This window comes from Typopeltis vanoorti, chromosome 13 (genome assembly GCF_054136105.1).
Source record: "Typopeltis vanoorti isolate ZY-2024b chromosome 13, IOZ_Tvanoo_1.0, whole genome shotgun sequence".
NCBI classification, from domain to species: domain Eukaryota; kingdom Metazoa; phylum Arthropoda; class Arachnida; order Uropygi; family Thelyphonidae; genus Typopeltis; species Typopeltis vanoorti.
The window spans coordinates 52,298,291-52,313,553 of NC_143561.1; the positions used below are offsets into that span (position 1 = coordinate 52,298,291).

At 35.5% G+C, this 15,263-nt stretch overlaps 1 protein-coding gene across 1 annotated transcript in view; it reads right to left on the reverse strand.

Annotated features, from left to right (window-relative positions):
• Positions 1-15,263, reverse strand: part of LOC150100151 (integrin alpha-PS1-like) — a 573,942-nt gene that overhangs the window by 484,399 nt on the left and 74,280 nt on the right. The window contains exon 6 of the mRNA XM_090402382.1: positions 9,579-9,729. Within this exon, the coding sequence (XP_090258508.1) occupies positions 9,579-9,729 (151 nt within the window). The remainder of the gene's footprint in view (positions 1-9,578; positions 9,730-15,263) is intronic.

The window sequence follows — 15,263 nt, forward strand, 5'->3', positions numbered from 1 at the left end:
TTCAAACTCTTTCATTTTTTCTTCAATCATGTTTTTGCATTTTAGTCTACAGTTCACATCTGAGAGCTGATCAACTTTTATTCGTTTTAGAACTTTCTTACATGTTAATCTTTTCAATATGAAATTCAATTTTATCCTGCTCAAGACTAAATAGTGATCACTTCCAATGTCAAATCCTCTGTACACTCTCGTGTCCTGCACCAGGGAGAAAATATCACTATCGATTGCCTCTTCTCTCCATGTGGATTTGTGCACATTTTTATGTTCGAACATTGTGTTAGTAATAACCAGTCTATGTCCTGAGCAGAAATCCAACAGGTATTTGCCATTATTATTAGCTTTAATCTTTTCTCCAAATTTTCCCAAAATATTTTTGTATGTCTGACAATCATTTCCTACTCTACTATTTAGATCCACAAGAAGGACCAGCTTTTCCTTTTTCATTGTGTCAGTTGCTTTCTCTAAAGTCTCAAAAAATTCCTCCACTTCTACCTTAGCAGAACCTTCTGTGGGACCATAGGCACAAATAAGTCTCATTGTCCAGTTCCCCATTCTCATATATGCTCACATCAGTCTACTTCAGACTGCCTGCCATTTAAGAAGATTAGCCTCATATTTAGTGTTGAATACTATGGCTACCCCTTCTTTTCCTTGATTGTCATTGCCTGAATATAACATTTTGTATTTATTGCTCAGAAAGATCTTACCAGTTTTTGCCTTTTTTGTTTCAGTCACTCCCTGAGAAATTGGATAAGTACCCATCTGGTACTTATCCAATTTCTCAGCTAGCTCCATTTCTTTACCATTCAGGCTTCTTATGTTGATTGTACTGATTTTAAACTCTTGTGATATTGGTTTGGGGTGGGTTTATTTTTCTATCCTTGCAGACAACCTCACCAAATGCCTCTCTTTACTGACTAAATTACTGACAAAATAAAAATGTATTTAGTCAGTAATTTGTTTCTAATTGTATTCCTGTGTTATTTCTTTACATGCTGTCATTTTTGTTTTAAATGTCACATTAATATATGAATATTAAAAAGGCAATGAATATTAGACAAGCTGCATCATTGACATCCTCGGAATGGCCACTTAGTGTCATCCACGTGGTGATTTGGTTGGAGTCACGTCAGTAATTGTCTTTGTACAGGTTTTAACTATCTTCTTTTCTTTTTAATCCTCCTCTTTTACCTTTTATGGTGTTGAGGTAAGTATTCTTGCAACTGCAACCATACTCAAGGATAAGGGGGTTAGCCCAATGCCTCCCCAGTGTGTCCTATGTCAGTAGATGCATGTGTACACGTGGGCCGGTTTGCCTGTTCTGGGGAACGAAAAACTCAAGTTTCTGAATGAAAAAACCACCTACCTCCGTATGAGACTAGCTAACTCACCTTTCATTGAAAGAGACCAGATAAAGGTTCCTCACATCACTGACAGGAATTGAACACAGGTCTTCGTCTATACCAACTGAGCTACGGAGGCTCGCATTTTAATTAATATGTGAATAAACCTCAAGCCGATGGAGCCATTTGCTACTTGGCTATTTCAAAAACAATAGAGATCTGCATATAAACTTTGCCATAAAAATGTGTGATCAAAATTTGGAGAAGCATGCTAGCATCAAATTTTGTGTGAAAATCAGCAAAACTCCTACTGAAACGATCTGGTAGGATCTGAGAGCAGCTCACATCTGAGAGCTGCTGAACTTTTATTCACTTTAAAACTTTCTTACATGTTATTCTTTTCAATATGAAATTCAATTTTATCCTGCTCAAGACGAAATAGTGATCACTTCCAATTTCAAATCCTCTGTACACTCTGGTGTCCTGCACCATGGAGAAAACATCGCTATCAATAATAACATAGTCAATGAGACCTTTGATGGATGCAAATGTGAAACAGAGTGCGAGATTTGGTATGGTCTAACAGACGATTCAGTGTGCGATCAGTCGAGGTAATTTTAACTGAAGAATTGGGTATGTGTTCCCAGAATGATTTCTGCGAAGTTTGACAGATGAACAGAAGCAGAGGCAGCTTCAAATTGAGACTAATCTTTCTACAAATAAGCACATTTCCGAGAGTAATTATGGGTGATGAAACCTGGTGCTTCCAGTACGATCCTGAAACAAAATGCCAGAACATGCAGTGGAAAACCCGAATTCACCACATCCAAAAAAAGCATGCTTGTCATGTTCACAATTCAAGACCATGCTAGTGTGTTTCTTTGATCACAAGGGGATAGTCTACTATGAATTCATTGAACAGGGACAAACAGTCAACCAACAATGCTATTTAGAGGTGCTGAACAGATTACGAGATTCTGTTTGGAGAAAAGGCCTGAATTGTGGCCTGACAAGTGGATCATCCATCATGACAATGCATCAAGCCATAGTATGCTTATTGCGAAAGAGTTTCTGGCCAAAAACTCAATTACTGAATTAGGTCATCCTGCTTATTCACCTGTCTTAGCTCTTTGTGATTTCTGGCTGTTTCCAAAATTAAAGACTAAAGTTTCCAAAATTAAATTAAAAAAAAGGAGAACCACTAATGTATAGTTCCGAATGTAGGTTTTTTACAGGTGCATTCTGGGAATTAAATTGTGAACCTTATATATTTATTTATTTATTTACTGATATACAAATAAGCATTATCCAATTAAATATTATACGAATACATATAGATACATATTTATATACAAATAAGCATTATCCAATTAAATGTTACCATCTGTACAAAGTGATAAGTAGGTTCATGTAAATATGAAAGCACAAACAAGAAGGATGATAAGAATAGTGAGAAAGGCAAAATCAGATTATGGAAAAGAAAATTAGCTCAGCAGGCCAAGGCAAATCCTAAGAGTTCTTTCATTATGTGGCTAGTAAAAGAATAATTATTATTATAAAGTGTGTATCATCCAGATGGAGATAATACTGTGACCAAAGTGACAGACACCGAAATGAGAATAGAGGTGGATGAACTCAAAAGGATTTCAGATATTAAGAAATCTCAACATAAGTATAGTAATAGGATTGGATGAGGTATCATATACCTGTCATCATATACCTGTATGTTAGGGTCAAGAGCAAAAGAAATGGCAATGCTTTTAAGTAGACTCAGTCTTAAGTCTTGTGGTAAGATAATGGAAACATTTTAGGACAGAATTTAGAAATTGGTGGATGGAAGAGACAGGATGTCACTGTATAGGATACGACTATAAAGTTGACTGTGCCAAAATGGTGCAAGTTCATTATGAAGATTTCGGGTAAGTGACATTAAGCTAACATTTCAAAATTGAAACATCAGTCCTGGACTTTCACTTTTACAATTTTATTCTCTTCTATTAAGTTCTTTTATGAGCACACGCACGCGCGCATGCATACATCTCCCATGAATATTTGCATTTGAAATTTTCCAGTTGACTTCTTCATCATTTATAATTTTCTGCCTTTTCCTTTGTGTTCTCTTTCCCAATAATGATGTAAGAATAATCATAATTTACAATTATGAATCTTTTTACAATTGTTTCTCTATTCTAATATATTGTTAGTTTTGGTTTCATAAGTATATTGGCACATGCAATGTGCCCGTTATTGATAACGGGCACATTGCATATTGATGTTGATATTGATACCCGTTATTATTGTAAAAATGAAATGTAAAGCATTTGAAATTGATGTACTTATTAGATTCTGATAGTTTGTAATAATTTTTAATCTTCTTTATTGTAATATAAAATTGTTAAGTGTTGAGATATTCGTTGTGGTTTGTAAAGACATTCTTTTTATGCTAACAAAGACAACGTGTCAGCCATTATACATAACTTCTTGCTTGACATTTACATGGAGCATGCATGCTCACTGAGGAAATTGATGGGCGATTGATAGCTGACAGAGAGAGCATTCGGTATCAGAGGAACGGGGAAAACAAGTAGAGAACTAATGGACATTTGAGAACAGCAACTGGAGAATTTTGTTCTTTGGAAGTTTTTTTAAGTTTTATGTGATGGTCAGGAGAATTAGAAGATTCAGAAAAGGAATCACAGAACTGTGAGTCTTTAAACTGAATAAGTTGAGAATGTCAACAAGTATTTAGTAAATAAAAGAAGATATTGCAGTCGACGTTCTAATTGAATGTTCGAGGAAACGCTGAATGGAAAGTTTTATCTTCTGTCTTAAGGACACACCGGATTACTATGGAAAAGCAATTGGTGAAAAGTGAAACTGTGAAGTAGCTTAACATGAAGAGCTCAAGTTAGATATGTTGTTTTTATGAAGCAGTAGAAGAAACTTCTTTCTCTGGTACAAAATTTAGTAAATTGTGTGCCAAATAGGACTGCAAGAGGTAAGAATATATATGCTTCAGTGAGACAGGAGAAATAATATTGGATGCTGCATAAGGGAGATATAAAAGGATCCCATGGAAAAGAAGAAGAAAATCTTTATATTTTCGGAAAGGGCCTAACAAAGAAACTGACTCTGATGAACATTTTGTTGTTGTGAAAACAAAGTGTTTAGTCTGATAGATGTGATTAAGTATGTGTCAAATAATCCAATAATAGAATGAGTCAAACAGTGAATGATTTTTATTTTTAGGATAAGAAAAATCTCTAAAGTGTAGATGTATTTTAGAAGGCCTTAGATCCAGTTATTTTTGTAGTTATGTAATTTTATTTAAAGTATATATATTGTTTTAGTTTCATTAAATTTATATATATTTTTTATTTGGTCTTGAGTTAGTGATTTTCCAGATTCTAAAAGAAATAGTTAAAAGTCATTGCACCAATCAGAATTGAACCCTTGTGTAATTAATAAACACTCGGTGTAAAACAATCTCTTTAACACTGCCTCTATTTACTGATCTCAGCTAGTTTTTCTCTTCAAATTTATCACTCTAGATCAGGGGTCGCCAAACTTCTTTGACTGTCGACCCCTTCAAGAGTTTCTAGACTTTTTATTGACCTCCTCTATTTTACTATTACGTAATTATAATAGGACAAGCAAAAAAGATGCTTATGTGAGTTTTTAGATTGTTTATTTTATAGTTACAGTGTTTATTGTATGTATAATATAGTATATATTATTATACTGGCTTAACGTCAAAGGGATACGATTTTGTTTTTGGCGTCCTTCTTAACATTACATATTTGATAGGAGGGATAAATAATATATAAAATATAAAATTTAATTTAGATAACAAAATAACAATAATACAATCTTCCTTATATATATATGAAAATAAAACTTTTATTAACTTAGTATACAATTTACTAATGTTGTCAATGTGAAGAGTGTGCTTTGACTCTTGACAAGATTAGCAATGTTGGGTTCAAAATTAATAAGTTTCAGCCTTAAATCCATGGAATTCGATATCTAGTTTATTTCTTTGTTTTGTTAAAATGGAATTAACATGGCTGAAACCAGCTTTGACACGTATACGAGCTTGGAAATGCAAGCAAAAAGAGGAGTACCACTTCGGAAAGTATTTGGATATTTTTCTACAACATTTATATTCATCCAAAAGTAACTTAAAGTCCTATTTTTAAAAAGCGTTTTAGCTTCAAGATCATTTTTAGAATCTGAAGCTGCCATTGTGGTTACTAAGGTTGTAACAAAATAATTAAAACTGAAGTCAGTAAGCAAAAGTAATAAGTCTAAATAATATACCTACTCACGTATTTCTATAGGATGTACAAAACTACCAGCCCTTCTCAATTCTTCAACATAGAGAAGTTTAGTTCGTGAATGAATAACGATTGAATTATAATATGTATGTTGATGAATTTTAGAACATTAACGCTCACTTGCATGTCGATGAGCAAAAATGAGACTGGGATCGAATACGTGTAGCGCTGGATGGGCGGGACCCACCAACATCTGTTTATTGGTAAATACGTCATTTTGGCCTACTTGATTGGCCTCCATAACTATTTTCATGACCTTGCTCCATCTTACAGGTCCTATTCATGTCACTGTTCCCACGATTCACTCTTAACTGCGTTGTCATTCAGGATGGAGGTAACTCAAGTTAACCAAATCAAATATTACCCATACAATGATGTATTATATTTTTTTTCTATTGACCCCCATTCGCCCCCTAAGCCCGAATCGACCCCTAGGGGTCAATATCGACCACTTTGGTGACCACTGTTCTAGATGATAATTAAAGATCATTACGTAAGCAAAGTGGATATTAGATCCAGCATTATTTCAATTTAAAATAAAGAGCCTTTTGGCTCTTTATTTTAGTAATTAAAGATCATGTTGAAGATCTTGTTCAATAGTTATTCAAAGTTGAAAATACTTCAGTATTATCAGTTACTAATGCTTGAAACTCTTCAATGCATGGGAAAAGTAAATTAAGGACAAATAAATGTACTTGAGGAGATGATTCCAGCACCATAAAGCTTGGTGTGAGATAACTTCAAAAAGCTTTGGTTACCCAACTGAATGACAATACTTTCAGAGGTATTTATTCCCTGGGAATGGAGTGGGGTAGGTCAGTCTTTTTCTCCAAATTCACAATAGCAAACCTTGACCTATAACAAGCTATTTCTGTGGTCTCTAGGGTTTGCACTATCAGGTGTACTTTTTTTTTTTGCTAACATTTTATAAATGGATGCATTTTATTTGATAGTGTTATCTCCAAACCAGTTCAGAATATAAGATTGTACAGAGGATCTGAAACAGGTATAATTCAGTATTTTTTAATTTTGAGCAGGACAAAAAATGAATACCATATTGAAGAGAAAAATTTGTAAGAAAGTTTAAAATTAATCAAAGTTGAGCAACTTTCAAAAGTGACCTGCAGACTTAAATATAAATATAAACATGTGGTGAAGTTGTTTGCAAAGAGAAAAAAAAAAATCCAAATTTCACAGATGTCAGAATATACACCGTTCTGGAAAAGAAGATATTGAAAATTTCTAGCATGTAAATCAGCACGTACCCTCAAGAAATACAGAAACAAAAATTAAGGAAGCTAAAGCATACGAGGTGTGGCTATTAACGAGACTGGTTGCAAAAATGTGGTTTATTATTACAATTGTACAACTTAATTGTTATCCCCTTCAACATACTCCCCCCTCCTCTATCTATACACCATTGCATATGAATTTTCCATCGTTGGAAGTAGTGCTACAATCATCAAGTGTTATCTGCTTCAGTAGCGCTGCTGTTTTATCCTTTACCTCATCTACTGCAAGTCTGGCGGACAGCGGAGCCGGACTTGCAGGAGAAGATCATCACATGTGATGAGACATGGATTTGCCAGTACGATCCAGAAACAAAGGGACAATCAATGCACTGAAAACTCCCACGTCACCAAGAATGAAAAAAGCAAGAATGAGCAAGTCAAAACTGAAGGCAATGCTGATAGTTTTTTTTTTTATATATCAATGGTGTGGTAATGGTTGAATGGATACCAAAGGGTCAGACAGTTAACCAACATTATTACCTTGAGATTCTGGCCAAGCTGAGAGAACGAGTGAGCAAGAAGAGATCTGTGGAAGAGCAACACTTGGATTCTCCATCAGGACAACACTTCAGCCCACAGTGCACTGCCTGCAAAGCAGAATCTGGCTGATAAGAAGATCCCAGTGTTGGACCATCCACTTTACTCACTGGACTTAGCTCCATGCAACTTTTCAATGTGGATTTCGACTTTTTCTAAAGTCGAAATCCACATTGAAAGGCACCCATTTTCAGTCAGTGGATGAGGTAATGGAGAAAATGGCAGTGCTACTGAAGCATAACACCTGATGATTTGCAGCACTGCTTCCAACAATGGAAAATTCATATGCAATGGTGTATAGATAGAGGAGGGGAGTATGTTGAAGGGGATAACAATTAAGTTGTACAATTGTAATAATAAACCACATTTTTGCAACCACTCTCATTATTTAATAGCCACACCTCGTACATAAAAGTAGCTAAACAAAAGTCATGGAAAGACTTGGAAGAATACAGAAGATATATATATATATATATATATATATATATATATATATATATCAAGGTTCTGGAGGCTATTGAAAAAGCTTAGAAACGGAGGAAAGAGTACTGAAAAAAAGAATAAGAGGTGAAAAAGTTCACGTAAAAAATAAGGATACAGATATTCTGGATGTCTAAAGTAATTACTTTGAAAGATTTAAATGTAACATGCACTGACAGAATACTAGTAGAAAATGTATCGATCAGGAGTGCATGAGGTAGGAAAAAAGCTCAAAAACAAAATATGGAAAGGAAGCTGAATTTCCCTTATTAATGAGTTCTTCCAGATAAGATTTATGCAAGCATAGCTAGGAAGAGAGTGAAAAACTGTGAAGATAACATCATTCCTCAACTGATAGTCAAAAATTCATAAAAATAACAAGGATTTGTATTTGAATTTTCTTAGATTGTGAAAAAGGAATGTGATAAGGTGTCAAGAGAAAAGCTGCTCAAAAATAATACAATTATATTAACTGAATGAAACAATTACACAGGTAATTGTTTCATTCACCTGTGTAATACACACGGGTAGCTCAAGTCAATTTATAATAACTTTTATTATAAATTTTTTCATGTATTTTAAGGAATAGTTGGGAAATTAATCATGGAAAAGTTCATAACCCAATAACAAACCAAAATTGTGCAATTTTATTTTGAAAATCAGCAGTTGATTATTCTAATGCAGAGCATATCACAGTCATTTGAATGTCAGAAATACCAACTTGGAAACAATGATTCATTGCTGATTGAACATTTCCAGCAAGAGTTTACATTTCCAAAAGTGACTTGCCACAATCCAGGTTACCCCGTTCGGCCAGAATGTATGTGGGACAGTATTAAAGAAGAACCAGGAACATCGACCCAGACGTTCTGGTCAGCTGGGTGTGTTTCGGATATCACTGTAGTGCATTCTAAACCATTTATGTCTCTTCCTATACAAAATCAAACTGGTACAGGAATTAAAACTGATAGATTATCAGCAACATGTAAATTCTGCTTTCAACAACTGGATAGAGAAGAAAACAACTTTATCCACCATATGATTATGTCCCATGAGGGTCACTTTACACCTCAATGGTTTCATAAACAAGCATAACTGCAGGATTTGCAGTTTGGAGAATCCAAGCATTGTTCACCAGCATGATTATATCCCCCCCCCCAAGTGCATGGTCTGGTGTGGCATAACATCACAGAGAATCATCAGGCTTTACCTATTTCAAGACAATGGTCTTGAAATAGGTAAAGCTTGATGAAACAGGTAGAAACATGGAAAATATCATCTGCATTCTCAACTGAGAAGCTAGAAAAGAGGTGAAGTATTTATTTTTTAATAGTCACTGACAATGTGGAGAGTCTTGAAAAATAACAGATTAATCTAGAGGAAAATTCTTGACAGGAAGCCAGTAATGATTAAAACATAATCATGTAGTACTATCTTAGTATACCCCTTGAGGATACAAGAGGAAATTTAAGATGATGATTTTATTTGTACATACATCCATAAATATACAATTCAAAATAGAATATAGCATAAACTATATGTGTATCCAATTTAACCTGTTAATATGCAAGTTATATAATAAAACTAACCTAGGTAACTATATTTATCAACTGGAGAATCTTCCCCAAGTGGTCCCATGTACCAGGTTTTATCATCTCTCATACTAAAGCGAACACTGTTGGTGAATACAGTTCCTTTCCATGTAAATGGTCCAGGAGAACCAATTACCAAGTTGTAATCCTGGAAAAAGAGAAAAATCAAAAACAATCAGTTTCTAAGTTTGCATTTTTATGCTTTTTTTTTTTTTTTTTTGTATTATTACCACATACATTTTTATTATACTGCATGGTGTATATATTGTCCTGTGCTTACTAGGCATGATTTGCTTCTAGAATTTATCACCTCCTTTAAAAATAGTTCAAAGTGTATTTGTAGATAATCTTTCTCTTTGTTGGGAAAGGGAAGAGAGAGATTATCTACTAATGTTTTTTGGATTTTACAAAGGCAACTGACAGGGTGCCACATGATAAGTTAATATTTAAGTTACAGAACATTGGTTTAGATGCCAGGTTAGTGAACAGGATTGGCTGTCTGATAGATATCAGAGACTTGTATATGAGAGCAGCATCAAGAAAGCAGCTGGTTACAAGTGGGGTCCCTTAGGGATCAGTATTGGGATCCATGTTATTTAATCTTTATGTCAGTGACATTGTCAATGGGTTGCAGGGAAATATTCAGTTCTTTTCAGATGATGTGAAACTGGGAATGGCTGTCAGTAATAGTTAACCCTTCAGGAGGTTTTGAATAAGATGGATAGATGGGCAAATGAATTGGATTTCAATTTAATTTAACTAAATATAAAGTTCTGAAGTTTGGCAGATTTCCACTATTGTTCATAATCTTAATACGGATCACTTCATAAAGGAAAGTGGCACATTATAAAGGAAAGTATAATTGGAAATCTCCAACTCAGCCCATTACTTTATGCAAATGATGTGGTACTCCTGCATAAAGCCCTGATCACACCACATCTGGACTATTATGCTTAGATTTGGTTCCCAGGATTAGAAGGGGAGAAATTCACCTTGGAAACAATACAGAGGCAGATAACAAAAATAACATCAGGACTGTACAATAAGTAACACCAGGTACATAGGACTGTACAATGTTAGTTATGAGGATAGACTGAAGGAATATGGATTGCAAAGTTTGGTAGATAGAAGAAGGTGAGGGGAAGAGGTGATATGATTGAGACATTTAAACAATTGAGAGGTAGTTACAGGATTCATGTTGGGGAGTTCTTTCATATTTAATTTGCCTAACATCTTTTCCAAAAAATTGACAGGTTCTCCATTCAAAGTGCATTTAATAGTTTAACTTAATTTAGTTAAGGAACATGAAGACTTGTACTACATTTATTTAAGAGTATAAATTATCTAAATAAAGTAAGGAGTTATGATCAACATCTCATATTTCGATATCAACCTTAATGCCACTTTCCTTCACAATGTGATTCACATAGTTGAACAAACAACAATGGAGATAATGTACACCTTTGTCTTACACCCGATTTTACACCAAACAATCTTCTGTACTTGTTTCAAATTTAGCTTGCAACATAAATATAGATTATATGTTAATTCTCGTAGACAGGCTTATACGTTGGTTATTCGTTATTAAATCACTTAAGGAATTAAATGTAATATTTGTATTTACGTTGTTCAATTCCTTAAGTGATTTAATAATAGATTATATGTATTGCTCAGTATAATGTCACATTTATCTCATATAAATGCAGCAATTTGAACTTTTCTATTAGTATTAAGTCTACTTTTTCCAGATCTATAACACTGAAATACATATTACCCATGATTTCTGAATTTGTTTTAAGGTAAAAGTATAATCCAATCCCTGAACTCAGAGCCAAACTCAGACTGTTCTTTCTCAGGTTTTTCTCTTCTGCAAATTTCTTAGCTTCTTCTGAAGTATATCTCCCATAATGCAAAGCACATCTCCTTGCAGACATGTATACTGCTATGCATTAAGGGAAGGGCCACTACTCAGACTGGTTTCGACCTTTACTGAGGTCTCGTCAGTGGGAGGTGGTCAAATTCCAGATGATTAGACTAGAGCTCTTAGAGTTTCCAACTATAAAAAAAAAGGTAATAAAGCTGAATGTGAGAATTACAAAAGAATTTCTCTCCTAAGTGTTAGATTTATAATTTTTTAATTATTTAAGATTTTAAAAATCTTAAGAATTTAAGATTTATAATTTATAATTATTCACATTATGACAAATAGTTAAGAAATCATGGAAATATGACAAAATGCCCAGGAAAAAGCTTTCAAAACACTAGAATTACATGTGGCAAATGTAACACTATACAGAGCAATTACTTACTTAATCCTCTTCACTCCACCTGGGAGCTTGGGTCTTCCACCACCATTTTCCACTGGACTCTATTTTTTGCTTCTGCTTTCATTTCGTTCCATTTTTTTTTTTTTTATTAATATCTGTCATTTCTTTCAGTATTGATAACTAAATACTTAAGGAATTGACAGCGTACGCTAGAAATATAAATTAAATCAACATTAATATATACTTTCCGATATTTCGGCAACATCATGTTGCCATCTTCATGGGAACTGAAGATAAAGACGTGCACGCAAGTACTACATAACAGCAAATGAGAAATGAAGCGAGGAAGCTACTGTTTTCCTAAAGTCCTGATGGGTGCCCCCTGGCGGGCTATATTTTGGCACATTTTCTTTATGTATTTTTGGGAGCCCATATATACGGGGGGGGGGGGGGTCTAGAGTTATATGGTTTTAGTCTGTTAGTAATCTCCACAGGCCAAGAAGTGACCTTCTTAAGGAGCCTATGGAGTTTTCTAATTTGTGAGTTGGTGGGATTGTATTGAATGGGGAGGTAAGTGGCTCGATCTAATAGTAAAGCTTTAAGCTTACCTGTGTAGTCATTATGACTGAGCACCACAGTGGCATTTCCCATCTGCTTTGGTGATAACTATTTCTTTGTTTTTCTTCAATTCCTGTAGAGACTTGTATTCACTAGTGGATATGTCGGATTTTGGTGGTTTTGCTTTTGTGAGAACACAGGCTATATCCAATCTATTATAGTTGGCGATGTGGTTTGGAAAGGGGCGAATCCCACGTTCAATCTGGATTATTAATTCCTCGGCTGGTAATTTTCTAGGAGCAATGGCAAAGCTGTGACCACGTGACAGAGCATTGAGTGCTTCAGGCTTCAAGATGACCGAAGAAAGGTTAACTATAGTGTTTGTTTTGTAGTTTTGGTTTGGACGTCGAGTTCTTTTTTAATTTATCAAACTTGTTGATATGTCGACTACTTATTCGTTCAAATTCTTTATTTGCAGCAGTGCATGAGAGGTCATGTAGAATTGATCAAACATACTAAAATTGTGATTTAGAGTATTTGAAAGGTCATTCTCTAGTGCTAAAATAGCTCTGTTTATGTCAGCTAGGGAACCGCATATAGTGTTAATTTGCTCCCGAAGTAAAACCTGGCTCGCCCGGTTGTAGATATGGAGAGCTTTCTGTGAAACAAAACGGTGCTGATGAAGATGGCAATGTGACTTCAGGAGCAAATTAACGCTACACGCGGTTCCCTAGCCGATGTAAACAGAGCTATTTTAGCACTAGAGAATGAGCTTTCAAATACGCTAAATCACAAACTTTGGTCAATTCTACATGACGTCTCGTGCACTGTGGCAAATAAAGAATTCGAATGAATATGGAGTCGACATATCAACAAGTTTAATAAAAAAAACAAAGAAAAATAACTCGACTTAAAAACTTAAAAAATTTTAAATTAAAAAAGAACTCTACGTCAAACCAAAACTGTAGTTAACCTTTCTTCAGTCATCTTGAAGCCTGAAGCACTCAACGCTCTGTCACGTGGTCACAACTTCGCCATTGCTCCTACAAAATTACCGGCCGAGGAATTAATGATCCAGATTGAATGCGGGATTTGCCACCTTCCAAACCACATTGCCAACGATATTAGATTGGATGTAGCCTGTATTCTCACAAAAGCAAAACCACCAAAATCCAACATATCCATTAGTGAATACAAGTCTCTACAGGAATTGAAGAAAAACAAAGAAATAGTTATCACCAAAGCAGATAAGGGGAACGCCACTGTGGTGCTCAATCATAATGACTACACAAGTAAGCTTAAGGCTTTACTACTAGATCGAGCTACTTACCTCCCCCATTCAATACAATCCCACCAACTCACAAATTAGAAAACTCCATAGACTCCTTAAGAAGGTCACTTCTTGGCCTATGGAGATTACTAACAGACCAAAACCATATAACTCTAGACCCCCCCCCCATATATATGGGCACCCAAAAATACATAAAGATAATGTGCCATTACGTCCCATAGTGGATGGCATTGATTCCCCCACTTATAAACTAGCTAAATATTTAGCCAAAGCGCTCTCACACTTTGGCAACACACACCATCACACATAAAAAACTCAGCCCACCTCAAAGCCAGTATAGAAAACCTTACACTCCAACATAATGACATAATGGTCAGTTTTGACGTCTCCTCCTTATTCACAAATGTCCCCCTCAAAGAAACCTTATCGCTAATCCAAGCTAAATTTCCTCCCGATATCTCAGCCCTATTTCAGTTCACAATGAACTCAGGCTATTTCATTTGGCAGGAAAAATTCTACCACAGCCATAGGTTCACCATTTTCCCCACCCTTGGCCAACTTCTTTATGGAGGCTTTTGAAGAGAAAGCCTTAAACTCTGCCCACAAAAACCTACCAAATGGCTTCGCTACATTGATATGTTTGCTATTTGGCCACATGGCCCAGATACACTCCTCTCTTTCTTAACACACTTAAACAACCGACACCCTGGAAAAAGAGAAAAAACAATGGCCTCCCCTTCCTAGACACACTAGTCACCAGCAACCTGATGGAACCTTGGTTTTCTCAGTTTATAGAAAACCCACCCATACAGGAAGATACATTCACAAACAATTCCCCCCCCCTCACAACAATATGGAGTTACTAAGACACTATTCAACAGGGCAAAACTAATCTGTTCAAATGACCAAGCCCTAACTACCCCCCCCCCCAAAAAAAAAAAACTAAAACCAGTTATCCACAACCCACCTCCCCCGTCACAAAAAAGATTACTCTAAATCCATCACCATTCCCTACATCCGAGGCACCTTGGAAAAAATCAACAAAATCCTAAAAAAACATCACTTGACCTCTTGTAACAGACCATATAGAAAATTAGCATCCCCTATCTGCTCCACTAAAGATCAACCACTTCCCCTAGACCTCCCTGGTGTATACTAGGTCCCTTGCAGCTGTAAATTGTCCTACTTTGGCCAAACAGGCAGGACAGCAAATATCAGAATCTCAGAACATAAAGACTACATCCGATTTCACCAGTACAGCCACTCTGGGCTTGCAGACCATGCTCTGGATACTCGCCACACAGAATAAGGTGGAAGAAAGCCACAGTAATACACTGCAGCAAGTTCAAATATGAAAGACTATTCATGGAATCAGCCTCAGCCCTTAGGAACATGCCAAACCTCAACAAATTTGGATGCATGAGACTGCCTCAAATTTGGGAAACATATATCAGAAGAACTTCAGCCTAAAGGCCAAGAACACCTAATATAGCCCGGCAGGGGGAACCCATCAGGACTTTAGGAAAACAGTAGCTTCCTTGCTTCATTTCTCATTTGCTGTTATGT